The 12,331-nt window shown below is 36.0% G+C and overlaps 1 protein-coding gene across 1 annotated transcript in view; it reads right to left on the reverse strand.

Moving 5' to 3' along the window:
• The window catches only part of Adgrv1 (adhesion G protein-coupled receptor V1), a 447,493-nt gene that overhangs the window by 346,768 nt on the left and 88,394 nt on the right, over positions 1 to 12,331 (reverse strand). The window contains exons 41-47 of the mRNA XM_013015810.1: positions 10,825 to 10,990; positions 10,114 to 10,376; positions 8,135 to 8,310; positions 6,103 to 6,227; positions 2,129 to 2,286; positions 1,841 to 1,987; positions 1,180 to 1,287 (exon numbers count right to left, since the gene is read on the reverse strand). Of these exons, the coding sequence (XP_012871264.1) occupies positions 1,180 to 1,287; positions 1,841 to 1,987; positions 2,129 to 2,286; positions 6,103 to 6,227; positions 8,135 to 8,310; positions 10,114 to 10,376; positions 10,825 to 10,990 (1,143 nt within the window). The remainder of the gene's footprint in view (positions 1 to 1,179; positions 1,288 to 1,840; positions 1,988 to 2,128; positions 2,287 to 6,102; positions 6,228 to 8,134; positions 8,311 to 10,113; positions 10,377 to 10,824; positions 10,991 to 12,331) is intronic.

The raw sequence follows: 12,331 nt of genomic DNA on the forward strand, positions 1-12,331 counted from the left end.
TCCTCAGCACCACATAAGCAAAAAGAAAAAAGCTGGAAGTGGCACTGTGGCTCAAGTGGTAGAGCGCTAGCCTTGAGCTGAAGAGCTGAGGGACAGTGTCCAGGCCCAGAGTTCAGGCTCCATGACCGACCAAAAAAAAACAAAAACTGGGGGCCCATTAGTCCCCAACTCAGCCTTTGGTTGTTGTCTTGTCTAGTTCTGTTTTAGAATTGGTACCAGTTTTAAATGTGCAACTTTGGGGATTTTTTTTAACTCAGGAATTCCTGGTTCTTGGCTAAGTACCCTATTATTTGAGCCACACTCCTAGCCTTTTTTGGTTTAGTTATGTTTAAGGGTCTTATGCTTTTTGCCAGGTCCAGTCTGGCCTATGATTTTTGCGCTTATACCTTCTTTGTACCTGAAATTACACAGAACCATGCTCTGCTTGTTATTGGGGTGAGGGTCTCACTAACTTTTTGCCCAAGATGGCCTCAAGCTGCGACCCTCCCAATCTCTACCTCTAAGTCACTGTAATTGCAGATATGAGGGCAACTCTTGAACACTTATGCCAATTGTAACAAGTTCATAAAGATGCAAATATCAGTAATGGAGGGTATGAGTAAACATGAAAGAAAGGAAATGAATCCAAGTGAGAGGACTGGTTTCCACAACAGGCCCTGTCCTCCACTGTGAGCAGAAGGAGTGAGTCTAGGTTTCAACTGGTGTTTTGAATTTGGTGTTGGGGAAATGATTAGTTTCGCTATGGTAGCTTTATGTCAACAAGATTATTGGATTACAAATAAGAAGGTGAAAATAAGATGGTAGTCTGAGTGAGAAAACTCATTAAGTAAGCATTATTAGCAATCCACTACAGCATATGAAGGAAATATGAAGTTTCTGTGGTGGAACTGAGTGCTCACTTGCCAGTGTTAGTCACGAGTACCTAGTAATACCAGTTGTCTACTTACATAACATTTTTTTCTGTAATGTTTTCCAACTCAATTCTAAATTAAATGTACACATTTATTGTTATACTTTCTTTGGCTCTTGATGAAAATACAGTATTCCTCACTCTGCTGTTTAAAAATTAACTATGACCATACTTGCATTTTACTTTTGCATTTTTAATAAAATCAAATTATGTCAGTGTTTACAAAGCAACATGGAGTATTTTAGAACTTTATTTTAAATGAATCAAACCTGAGTAAATTCAGAGTCGACTTTTGGGCTTGCAATAATTAGGTAATCTTGAGTGTCTGAGGTAAAATGTCTCACTTGAGAGCTTCGTGGAATAATGATGGTTTGTACCTGCAATAAAGACAGAAGAGAAGAAATAAATTAAAATGATGACTTTAAGGAAAAGACTAGGCTCCTAGTGTTTGAAGAATTGTCCTGATCTGTGGGTAAACCAAATTGTCCTTTGAAAAGGCACAAATCTAACCCTGAATTAAGATACCTTCCTACATAACAGCTTGCGAAGAGTTCTTTTTTTCATCTTTACCTTGCATTCATAAACTGTTTTGCTGAGTGGTAACTCCTTTGTACAATTACTTAGAGGTAATACAAATACAATTTTAAAACATTGAACAAACATTATCTTCAATTTGATTACTGTTACAAATCTGAGTTTCTTTTAGGCAGTCTGAGGAAAAAAAATTGAGAGAGGAAGAGTGGATGAATGCAGTCTTCATAATTATTGTACATATATGAAAATGGAACCAGGAAATTTGAGGGTATGAGTGAGGTTGGGAGAGAATGATGGCGGGGTAATATTGATCAAGATGCATCATACTCAGGAATGGAAATTCCTTTGTACACCACTTAAAGATAATTTTAAAAAGAAAAAAAAGATTATTTTTACCAGAAATAACTTGAATTCAGAGGTGAATGCATATACACTGCTAGCAGAAGGCCTTTCTCCATTTCTTTCTTCATGAGTAACCACTATGTAGGGGGAAAGGCCAATGATAAAGGCCTCACAGCTTTCAGGATTTTCTATATTTAAATCCTAGAAATCAGAACAATAGTAATTCATGCTGTGTTCAAAATTTACCTGCACATTTTATTCTATGTATCATTTTGAAAAAGTGATATTAGGTGCCTCGTTAGACTAATAGGTAGCACGTCAGTCTCATAAAAAGATATTTACCACAACTGGAATAAAAATTCCTTGCCATCGGTAAACAGTCAGCGATGATTTTCTTAACATTATTCCATATGTCAAATCTTCTAGAGCAAAGAAACACCAGCCAGAAGATGACTTGTTCAAAAAACTTTGAAATGTGGAAAAGACAGAATCCATTCCTCCTAAGAAACATGATTATTTATTAGTGTATTATCTCTTTCTCTTTCATAATTTATGTAATTTATTATTAAACAATGAGACTAGTGAATGTATAACTACACATAAAAATCTTGCCATGGTGTGTGTGTGTGTGGGTGTGTGAGAGAGAGAGAAAGAGAGAGACAGAGAGAGGGAAAGAGAAAGAGAGAGGCAGATAGGAAGACATACTGAAACTGAGACACGCTAGAAAATTTCAGAATAACTGAAAATAGTAACTCTTATAAATAAGAAAAATACTAATACTTTAAGTACATATAGACTTTTCCAAAGCCTTTTTTTTTTGTAGGTCATGGGGCCTGAACTCTGGGCCTGGACACTGTCCCTCAGCTCTTCAGCTCAATGCTAGTGCTCTACCACTTGAGCCACAGCGCCACTTCCAGCTTTTTCTGTTTATGTGGTGCTGAGAAATCGAACCCAGGGTTCATTCATGCAAGGCAAGCACTCCACCACTGAGCCACCTTTCCAGCCCTCCAAAGCCTATTTTAAAACAAATTCTGAATGTGGATTTAAAAGAAAAATATGTTAAACAAGTCAACTTTCATAAATGTGGTGAAAATATAACCAAGAAACTTAAAAATAATAAATGTTTTGCAGAAATATGCTGAATGCAGATTTTAGAACTTACACAGTATTTTGAAACTGCACCTTCTAGTGGTTTCTCACTGTACATTTTACATTTTACATGTTTTAACAATGACATTTTATATTTTACACATTTTAACAATGATAATGAAAACATACAAATTTCAAATGACTGTCAAGGTTTGGTCAAATACCTATTACTTCTACATATCCTACACTCCTGTGTTACAATGAAAAGAGTGAAGAGAAAACTATCCTCTAATGAAGAACTACTGAAAATTCTATTATGAATGATCATGACTACACCAAGGCTAATAGTATGCTCATGATGCAACAAGAACAAGATTCAAGGTTGAAAACGAGGCTCCTTATAAAGGAAATGTTTGAACATACAAAAATGTCAGTCCAAGAATGCAGAAAGTCAGTACTTATAGCATATCCATTATAGATTGTCTTTCCTAAAAATCCAACAAATGCCTATTATGTTAACTTTTAAACAAGTAATCAGACACTAGTAACTCATGGCTGTAATCCTAGCTTCTCAGGTGGCTGAGGTCTTCAGATCACAAAACCAGCCCAGTCAGGAAAATCCATGAGATTCTTATCTCCAATTAATCGCCAAAAAAAAAGGAAGTGGTGGTGTGTCTCAAAGTGATAGAGAGCTGGCCTTGAGAGGAAAAAAAAAGGAAAGAAAAGAAAAAAGAAAAAAAGTTCAAGGACAGTAATTATGCCCTGAGTCCAAGCCCCAAGACAGGCATCAAAAAAAGGAAGAAGAAAAAAGAGAAAAGAAGAAAGAAGGGAAACCATGGGACCTATGTTTCTTTGGGCCTGGCTTACTTCACTTAATATAATTTTTTCCAAGTCCTTATTTGTAATAACTAGTATATGTCTGAGACAAACAGAAACAGTCAGATAAGTTGATGTTAGGTGAAATGAATCCCAAGATAAGGATTCAAATGTATTGTTCTTTCTTGTGATTGTTTCTAACATATTTATAAGATGATTTCTTTGTTGCTTTGTATGTCCCTCCCCCACGGTATAACCCCTGCTTTCACTGTATTTGATGTTGGTATAATTTGTGGAGGGGAAGGGAAAAAACAAATGGTTTAACTAGGGATACAGGTGGACCCATTGAAACAAGGAGATGTACAAGTCGTTATGTCGAAAAACAAACTTTACAACTTTGGCCAGGGGTGGGAGGATGAGGGGGCTGGGAGATGGGAAGGGATGGGAAGGGGAAACAAAGGAGGAGGCAAGAATGCTTGATAAGAAATGTACTCAGTACCTTGCCCATGTAATTGTAACCCTTCTGTGTGGTATTTTCACAATAAAAAAGAAAAAAAGAAGAAGGAAGATAAAAGAAGAAAGAAGGCAGAAAAAAGAGGAAAGAAGGAAGAAGGAAGAGGAGGAGGAGGAGAATGAGAAGAAGATGAAGAAGAGGAAGAAGGAGAAGAGGATGAGGAAGAGGAGGAGGAGGAGAAGGAGGAGGAGGAGAAGGAGGAGAAGAAGGAGAAGAAGGAGAAGAAGGAGAAGAGGAGGGAGGAGGAGGAGGAGGAGGAGGAGGAGGAGGAGGGCCATAACTCTCCTTTGCCAATCCTTAGTGATCCTGAAACATGACATTCTGTACCATAATTCAATAAGGCAAATGAAGAAGTGACTGGTAGTGTTTTAGAATCTACATTCATGCAAATACTTCCACAATGCAGACTCCAAATGATAGTAATAGAATGGAGTTGGAAATCATTTACCCATCTCTCCAACCTAAACAACCAAAAACGGCTCTGAATCCAATGCCACATCACCACCTTCTTTGACTTTATTGTCCTAGCCAGGCATAATAGCATGAATTTTCAGCATTTGTTCCTGCACCTTCATTCATTATGATATTCACATCCAATCTTTCTCTACAAAAAGCACCTGATGTTTTTCATTATAGCTTTCTGAAATCCTAACAGTAATGGTTATTCTTTAGATTCTCATCTTGTTGGTCTTCTAACCAGCAAATGCCCCAGATTGTCTCCTCCATTTTAATGCACTCTTCTGCTAGTGATTGCAATCCCATATTCTGAGTTTCTCATCAGGTCTTCCAAACCTGTTACTGGTTGTAAATTTTCTTTCCATGTGTTTGAATAAAATGCACGCAAAAGATTACCAAATACAAAATCAAACAAACAACTATTTAGGGTTTAGAGATGTGGATCAGGTGACAGAGTGCCAGCCAATGCATGAAAGTGTCAGATACCCCATCCAAGCCTCAATTTGGGAAAAATTAAAAAATATCTAACCAAGCTTATTTTCCAGTAGAGACCTTAACATCTTCTCAAAAATAACTCAAACTCAACATGTGTTAAAATACATTCATTTTTATTTCCACCACAAGAATAATATTTGCTTTTCTTTCTGAATTCCCTTTTTTTTTCCTGAATGATATGACCTCCACCCAGCTGTATAAGTTAGGAAACTAGGATTTATTCCTGGCATTTCTTTGTCTGCCCTCAAATCCAGTCCACCACTGGGTCTAAACTACCATCATTGTTGCCTTTTTCCTGTCTCTCCATGTCCTCTCTGCTCTTCTAAACAAACCATTGTTTGTATAGCACTATGGATAATATCACCAAAATGCAGAGATGATCATGCTCGAACTACCCAGAGACTTTCAATTAAACAAAGATAAAAGGTTAATACCTCTAATTCTTTGTTAACACATCAACATCAATCCTGTCCTTTATTTCTGTGCCCATTTTCCACTCTGGTTCTTCACTTAGAATCTGGCATTTTAGGCTTCGAGTCTGTTACCCTGACAATCTCCAACCCTTCAGCCCAGTTCTTTCCATGACGAATCTCTACTCATTGTTCAGCTTATTTCAAACACTGGCACCCCTGAGAAACATTTTCATATGTGGGGTTTTTTTTAACATTGCCAGCTTTCCCTTTACAACATTTGTTCAAATTTACACTACACACTGATTTATACTGATTTATTCCTGGCAGCTTCTAAATGCTAAGCTCCAAGGGCTCCATTCCATGTTTAGTACATAATAGGTGCTTAATAATTACTCGTCGATGCAATAATAGAATTAGCTATCTGTTCTCCATTTTCAATAGATTCATTCAATAAGATGCATGGAAATCATGTGAGTCTTATCCATGTGATAAATTAGTTTAAATGTTTTTCTCTTATAAGATATTAAACATACTTGTTCCAAAGGCTGTTTCAGGTATTGTTTCCCACTGCACACTCACAGCTAAATCAATGCCATTGGCACGTGACACATTTAGGTATACGGTCCTGTTGGATTCTTCAACATCTATAGAGCTTGCTCTATAGAAACAAGAAACAAAGCAAAAAAAAAAGCATATTTTTATATATTTAACTGTACACAATATGGGCAGCATGTACTTGACCTAAATTTTCACAATCTGGGAATCCAAAAAGTTGATACATTGACTCTAGCACTCAAAAATATTCACTTATGTAGCTTTTTTTGATGCACAAATGCAACACTGAAACCATGGCCACAAAAATTAAGTAAAGAGGGGGCTGGGAAGGTGGCTCAGTGGTAGAGCGCTTGCCTTGCATGCCTGAGGCCCTGGGTTCGATTCCTCAGCACCACATAAGCAAAAAGAAAAAAGCCGGAAGTGGCACTGTGGCTCAAGTGGTAGAGCGCTAGCCTTGAGCTGAAGAGCTGAGGGACAGCGCCCAGGCCCAGAGTTCAGGCCCCAGGACCAGACCCCCCCAAAAAAACTAAAGATCAGAAATTTCATATTAGATGGAGAATAAATTGAAAGAGAAATAAATTTCATTCTTAAACTTCTCCACACATATATCCAATCTCTGATAGAAAAATAAAGTGAGGAAATTCTTAGCATAATACTAAAACTAGAGGTCTTAAAATACTTTATGATAAAAATCTCATAAAATTGGACAGCTCCTAAAGGAAATTTTCAAGCTCCAAGATGTTAATAAACATTTGAACAGTTTGAAGAAATGCAATAGGATCATACAAAACAACCCTCTTTGTGGCTAACCCACCCAGATTAAACCAGATAGAAAACTCAGATTTACAACAATAACAAAATATTATTTATATTATTTCTTGTTTTTTATTGTGATTAAAAACACAAAATAGTGAAGCTCTTAACCTATAAGTACCAGTTCCAAGAATATGAGAATTCTATTGACACCACTGTTTAGGATTTATTTAGGTTTTTATGCTCCTGTTACCAGGCCACTTATAATTTCTCTAAATTTAATCTTCTAGAGTTAAATTCAAAACCCACTTTTTATTTTTTATTTTTTTATTGTAAAGATACTATACAGAGGGTTACAGTTACATGAGTGAGGTAATGAGTACACTTCCTCTTGAACATTGTTAGCCCCTCCATTGTTTTCCCCCTACCATCCCCTCCCTCTCTCCCTTCCCCAAGGTTCTTTTTTTTTATTGTGATTAAGTGATTACGTAATTTCCGGAATTTCACAGTATTGTGGAATAATGATGCTCATTTAAAGTCACAAGTTCATTCTAACTTTCCTGGAGCAAATTGTCTATCACAGTCTGTAATATTAACGGTGTTCACATGTTATACACCATACATGTGATCAGCAGCATGGGGATATTTAGTAGTGGTTCAACCAGATGAGTGGGAGTTCTTTGCAAAACCCACTTTTTAAATAAGGAGAACTGATTATGATGCCACATGTTTGTAATTCCAGCAGGTGAAACTAGAGGATGTCTGTCCCAAGACTGGCTCAGCCAAATGTGGAAAAAAAAAATTTTAAGGAACATATAAGGGCATGGCTCAAGTGGTAGAATGTTTACCTAGTAAGTTTAAGACCCTGGTTTCAGCCAGGTGCCGGTGGGTCATACCTGTAATCCTAGCTATTCAGGAGGCTGAGATCTGAGGATCATGGTTCAAAGCCAGCCCAGCAGGAAAGTCTGTGAGACTCTTATCTCCAATAAACCACCAAAAAAACAGAAGTGGTTCTGTGGCTCAAGTGGTAGAGTGCTAGGCTTCTCTGAAGAGCTGAGGGACAGTGCCCAGGCCTAGATTTCAATCCCTATGACCGACCAAAAAGGAAAAAATAAAATAAAAGACCCTGATTTCAATCCTATGGCCAGCAAAAAAACTAAACTAAAACAAAATACCAATTTCCTTGCACATTTTTAATCACAAAAATATTCCCCTCCTAGTTTTAAAAAAGACAATATCCTTATAAATAAACTCTACCTATTTCCAACGGCCAAGATGCTGAATAAGCCTAATGGGGCCTGGTTTTGCAAAACTGTGATCAGCGTTTGAACACGTGTCCCTAATCTAGCACCTCCAGTTGGATTAAACAAGGTGCAGACAAAATGTTCATCCATTTCTGGTTCTGTGTCTAATATGGCAGATATGTGTAGGGTCTGAAAACAAAAGCAAAGGATTAAGTTAGTAGAAATACAACATTGTTCCAACACATACACAGAGAAATTCCTCAAACACTTTGACAACCAATAGTATTTTGAGAATAATCTTTTTTAATTTAATACTGCCCCCAATATGTTTTGGGGATTTTCAAAACTATGACAATTAACAACAGCACATGCATTCGACCCTGCCTTGGCTGCATAACTCTATTAGTCTCAGTCTGGTTTAGGATTCAGTCTAGAAGCAGTGGTAGCCATAGGAAGCACAAAATAGAAATAAAGTGCTCACCCACTGGAAAATGAATAAACAAATTATATCCTATTCAGTCAAAAGCAAACCAATTCAGCGATAAAAGAACCAATTACTGTATAGTGCGGCCATAGATATTTCAAGAATTGTATTGAATGAAGGAAGGCAACACAAAGAGTAGATACTATTTCATTCTATTTAAACAAATTTGAGAAACAGCGAAGTGAGTATTCAGCATTAAAAAATAGAAAATACTTTCCATGGAAGGCAAAGGGAGAATTTTCTAGACACTAATAATGTTGAGTATCTTCATTTGAACACGTTACATGTAGACAAACGTATTTTTAAAGTCATTCATCTATATGCTTAAGATTAGTATATTTTACTGTTTATACTTCAAAACAAAAACAGGTAGAAATGAATTCGGTGGGTTAAGAATTCTGCTTAACTCGAAAAGGTCAAATAAGTTGATGTTAGGGAAATATGTATTCAAATGCTTTTTTTTCTTTCATGCAATTGTTTCTAACACATTTATAAGATTATTTCTTTGTTGTTTTGTATGTCCCTCCCCCACAGTATAACCCGTGCTTTCACTGTAAAAAAAAAAAAAAAGAATTCTGCCTAACTCTTATGAGCTAACATTTAATATGCCTAATAAAACAGAAAGAGCTTTCAATAAACTGAAAAAAAGAGACTTCAGGAAAAAACACAATAAATGATAATAGATGAATAAAAATGTGAATAAAACAACAGCAAATTCTTATTTCACTTCAAATTATATGGTCATGCCAAGACTTTTGAACAAATCAATAAAATGTTTTAAATTTTCAAAAAAATAAAAATAATCAAACACGAACATATGTTGAACTTTACAAAGCACATCACTATGAAAATTATCTAATTATTAAACGATCTGTTTAACTTTAGGGCTAAGACATCGCTCCAGTACCAGAGCACTCATAAAGCATACACAAGGTCCTGGGTTCAATCCCCAGAACTGCAAAAATGAACTGAAATAAACGAATTATAAAGTTTAGTAGCAGAAAGAGAAAATTAATGCATAGGAAAAGAATTTTGGAAGGCAAACTTCTATGTACAGATTACATTCATAACAAATGTCAAATCTAGCATCTTTTCTCCAATAAATGACTCCCCTTCTCAAACAACTACATTTTATTAAGAATGAGCAAAACAAAAAGAAATGAATGGCCTGTAATGTTAGTTCTATGAATCAAAAGTTTTTAAAAAATATAAAGTATGCCATTTGGATAGGCTTGAAATTTAAAATATCAAAATATGTACTTTTATTTATACACATATTTCTCTATTGAGAACAAATTTTTCCTATTTTCTTCTTTCTCTCTCCACACACACACACACACACACACACACTCACACTATATAACATAACAGCTCTTGACACACAGTTATTCATAAAAAATTTATCTCTCACCACTTAGAGGCATAAAAAGGTATAAAGAATATGCCACTAAGAGAAAATTATTTGTAAGTTGTAAAGACAATCTGTTCTCATTAAGTTCATACTCTACCTTGAATCGAACACCTTCCTCTAAAACAATAAAACCTCTGGAAGGAGTCAAATCTTTTGACTCTACTGAAGAATTGACGTCTGTCACCATGAATTGAACTGTCACAGTTCCAAACAGTCCTTGAGCAGGTTCCCGGACAATGTACAGTACTGCAACACTTTCCTGCACGTGGACAGCTACTGGTTCTCTCAGGAAAAAGTGCTCACTGTTGTTAAAGGACACAACTCCAGGGCCATCGTCATTAGCAAGGATAGTGATTAAAGCTGCCAAAAAAACAACATGCAAGTGATAAATGAAGATAGAAGAGGTTATAAATACTGAAACAAGGGTACAAATTTTATTGGAAATGGACAAGTCTAAGGTGGTCATTTTTAGAATATCATTCCTTTTTTGGGGGGTCAGTCTTGGAGCTTGAACTCCGGGCCTGGGCGCTGTCCTTCAGCTCTTTAGCTCAAAGCAAGCGCTCTACCACTTGAGCCACAGTGCCACTACCACTTTTTTCTGCTTCTGTGATGCTGAGGAATCAAACCCAGGGCCTCACGCGTGTGAGGCAAGCACTCTACCACTGAGCCACCTTCCCAGCCCTATCATTCCCTTTGTAAAAGGGAAATGCTTAAGGTCATTTAATGAATTTTCACGTTCATTCAAAATACCAAAATACTTTTTAATCTTGGAACAGAAGGCAGGTTTGTCAGCCTGATGAAAAGATACCTCTAATGAGTGAACACAAAATATCACATAATTCAAGCAGTGATATTTCCCACTGCCGAAACGGAATCAAAACAATGACACTTGTCATCATGACTTTATGGGAATGTTCTTGGCCATCAGCCAGGTAATTTGTGAAAATGATGGAAACATCAGAACCATCACTTTTCTAAATAAAATGCTTGTTTGCTAAGAAAATTTAACAGAACTATAATGAGTTAAAATTATAACCCAAAAGATTTCAAAGGCAAGAGCATTCTATTTACCCAACTAATAAAAATACTAATAGGAGCCCTAAAAACTAATACCAATAAGGACATACCACTTGTTCAGTCTACATTAAATCACTTAATTTGCACTGTATCCCTGTAAGATTGATTATATTTTTATTCACATTTTATAGAGTATATGAGTAAAACACAGATAGGTACATCTAAAGAAATTCAAAAGCTAGAAAGCCAAGCACCTTGTCTAATTCCAAAGTCTAGCTCTTGTGAACAATGCTGTCATAAATTTTTGTTATGCATAAATATTTCTTATATATTGATTGACAGCATGTCCAACAATAGAAAATATATGCCATGGTATATTAGATATTTATATATATATTTATACCCATAAAGAAAAGTGAAATCAGTCATTTGTAGGAAAGTGGATAGAACTGGAAGTCTTAGTGTTGAATATAATAAACTTCAAAAAGTCAAAGATCATGTTTTTGCTTGTTTGTGAAACTTAGAAGATACATTTTTTCAAGGACATGTACTTATGAGCATATTATATATACTTATACATAGAGAGAGGAAGAGAGCATGAGTCTAACTATGGTACTACTTAGAGTTTTGAGGGAAAGAGGAAAATAGAACAATGTAAAGTGAATCATTTTGAAATACACTGCAACATTCATTGTATGACGATGATAGGAGAAATCTCAGTGAAAGTTGTAAATCAATAGGATTGAGGGACCATGAAAGAGAAAGCCATAGAGAGGATTACTCCGATTAAATGTAATATATCCATGTCTGAAATACTATAGTGAAAACCCTTAGAACAATTAATATATATTAAAAATAAACAAATTACAGGAATATAAATTAAACACCTTTAGTTAGGGGTTGAGTATGAATATTCAAAACAAGTTTTGGGGGGAAATAAATAAGGTGGATAAATTAGTTTGCATATATAAAAATAGAACAATGAAATGTGTTAAAATTGTTTTTCAAGTAGTGAGAGTAAAGGGGGATGATAGAGAAGGTAAATTTGATGGGGAACCTTGTATGAATGTATGGAAATGTCACAGTGATACCCTCCTTGTTAATAAAAATTTGTTTTAAAAAAGCTAAAGATGGGGCTGGGAAGGTGGCTCAGTGGTAGAGCGCTTGCCTTGCATGCCTGAGGCCCTGGGTTCGATTCCTCAGCACCACATAAGCAAAAAGTAAAAAGCCGGAAGTGGCGCTGTGACTCAAGTGGTAGAGCGCTAGCCTTGAGCTGAAGAGCTGAGGGACAGCGCCCA

The sequence above is a fragment of the Dipodomys ordii genome, unplaced genomic scaffold (assembly GCF_000151885.1).
Source record: "Dipodomys ordii isolate 6190 unplaced genomic scaffold, Dord_2.0 Scaffold28, whole genome shotgun sequence".
Taxonomy (NCBI): Eukaryota; Metazoa; Chordata; class Mammalia; order Rodentia; family Heteromyidae; genus Dipodomys; species Dipodomys ordii.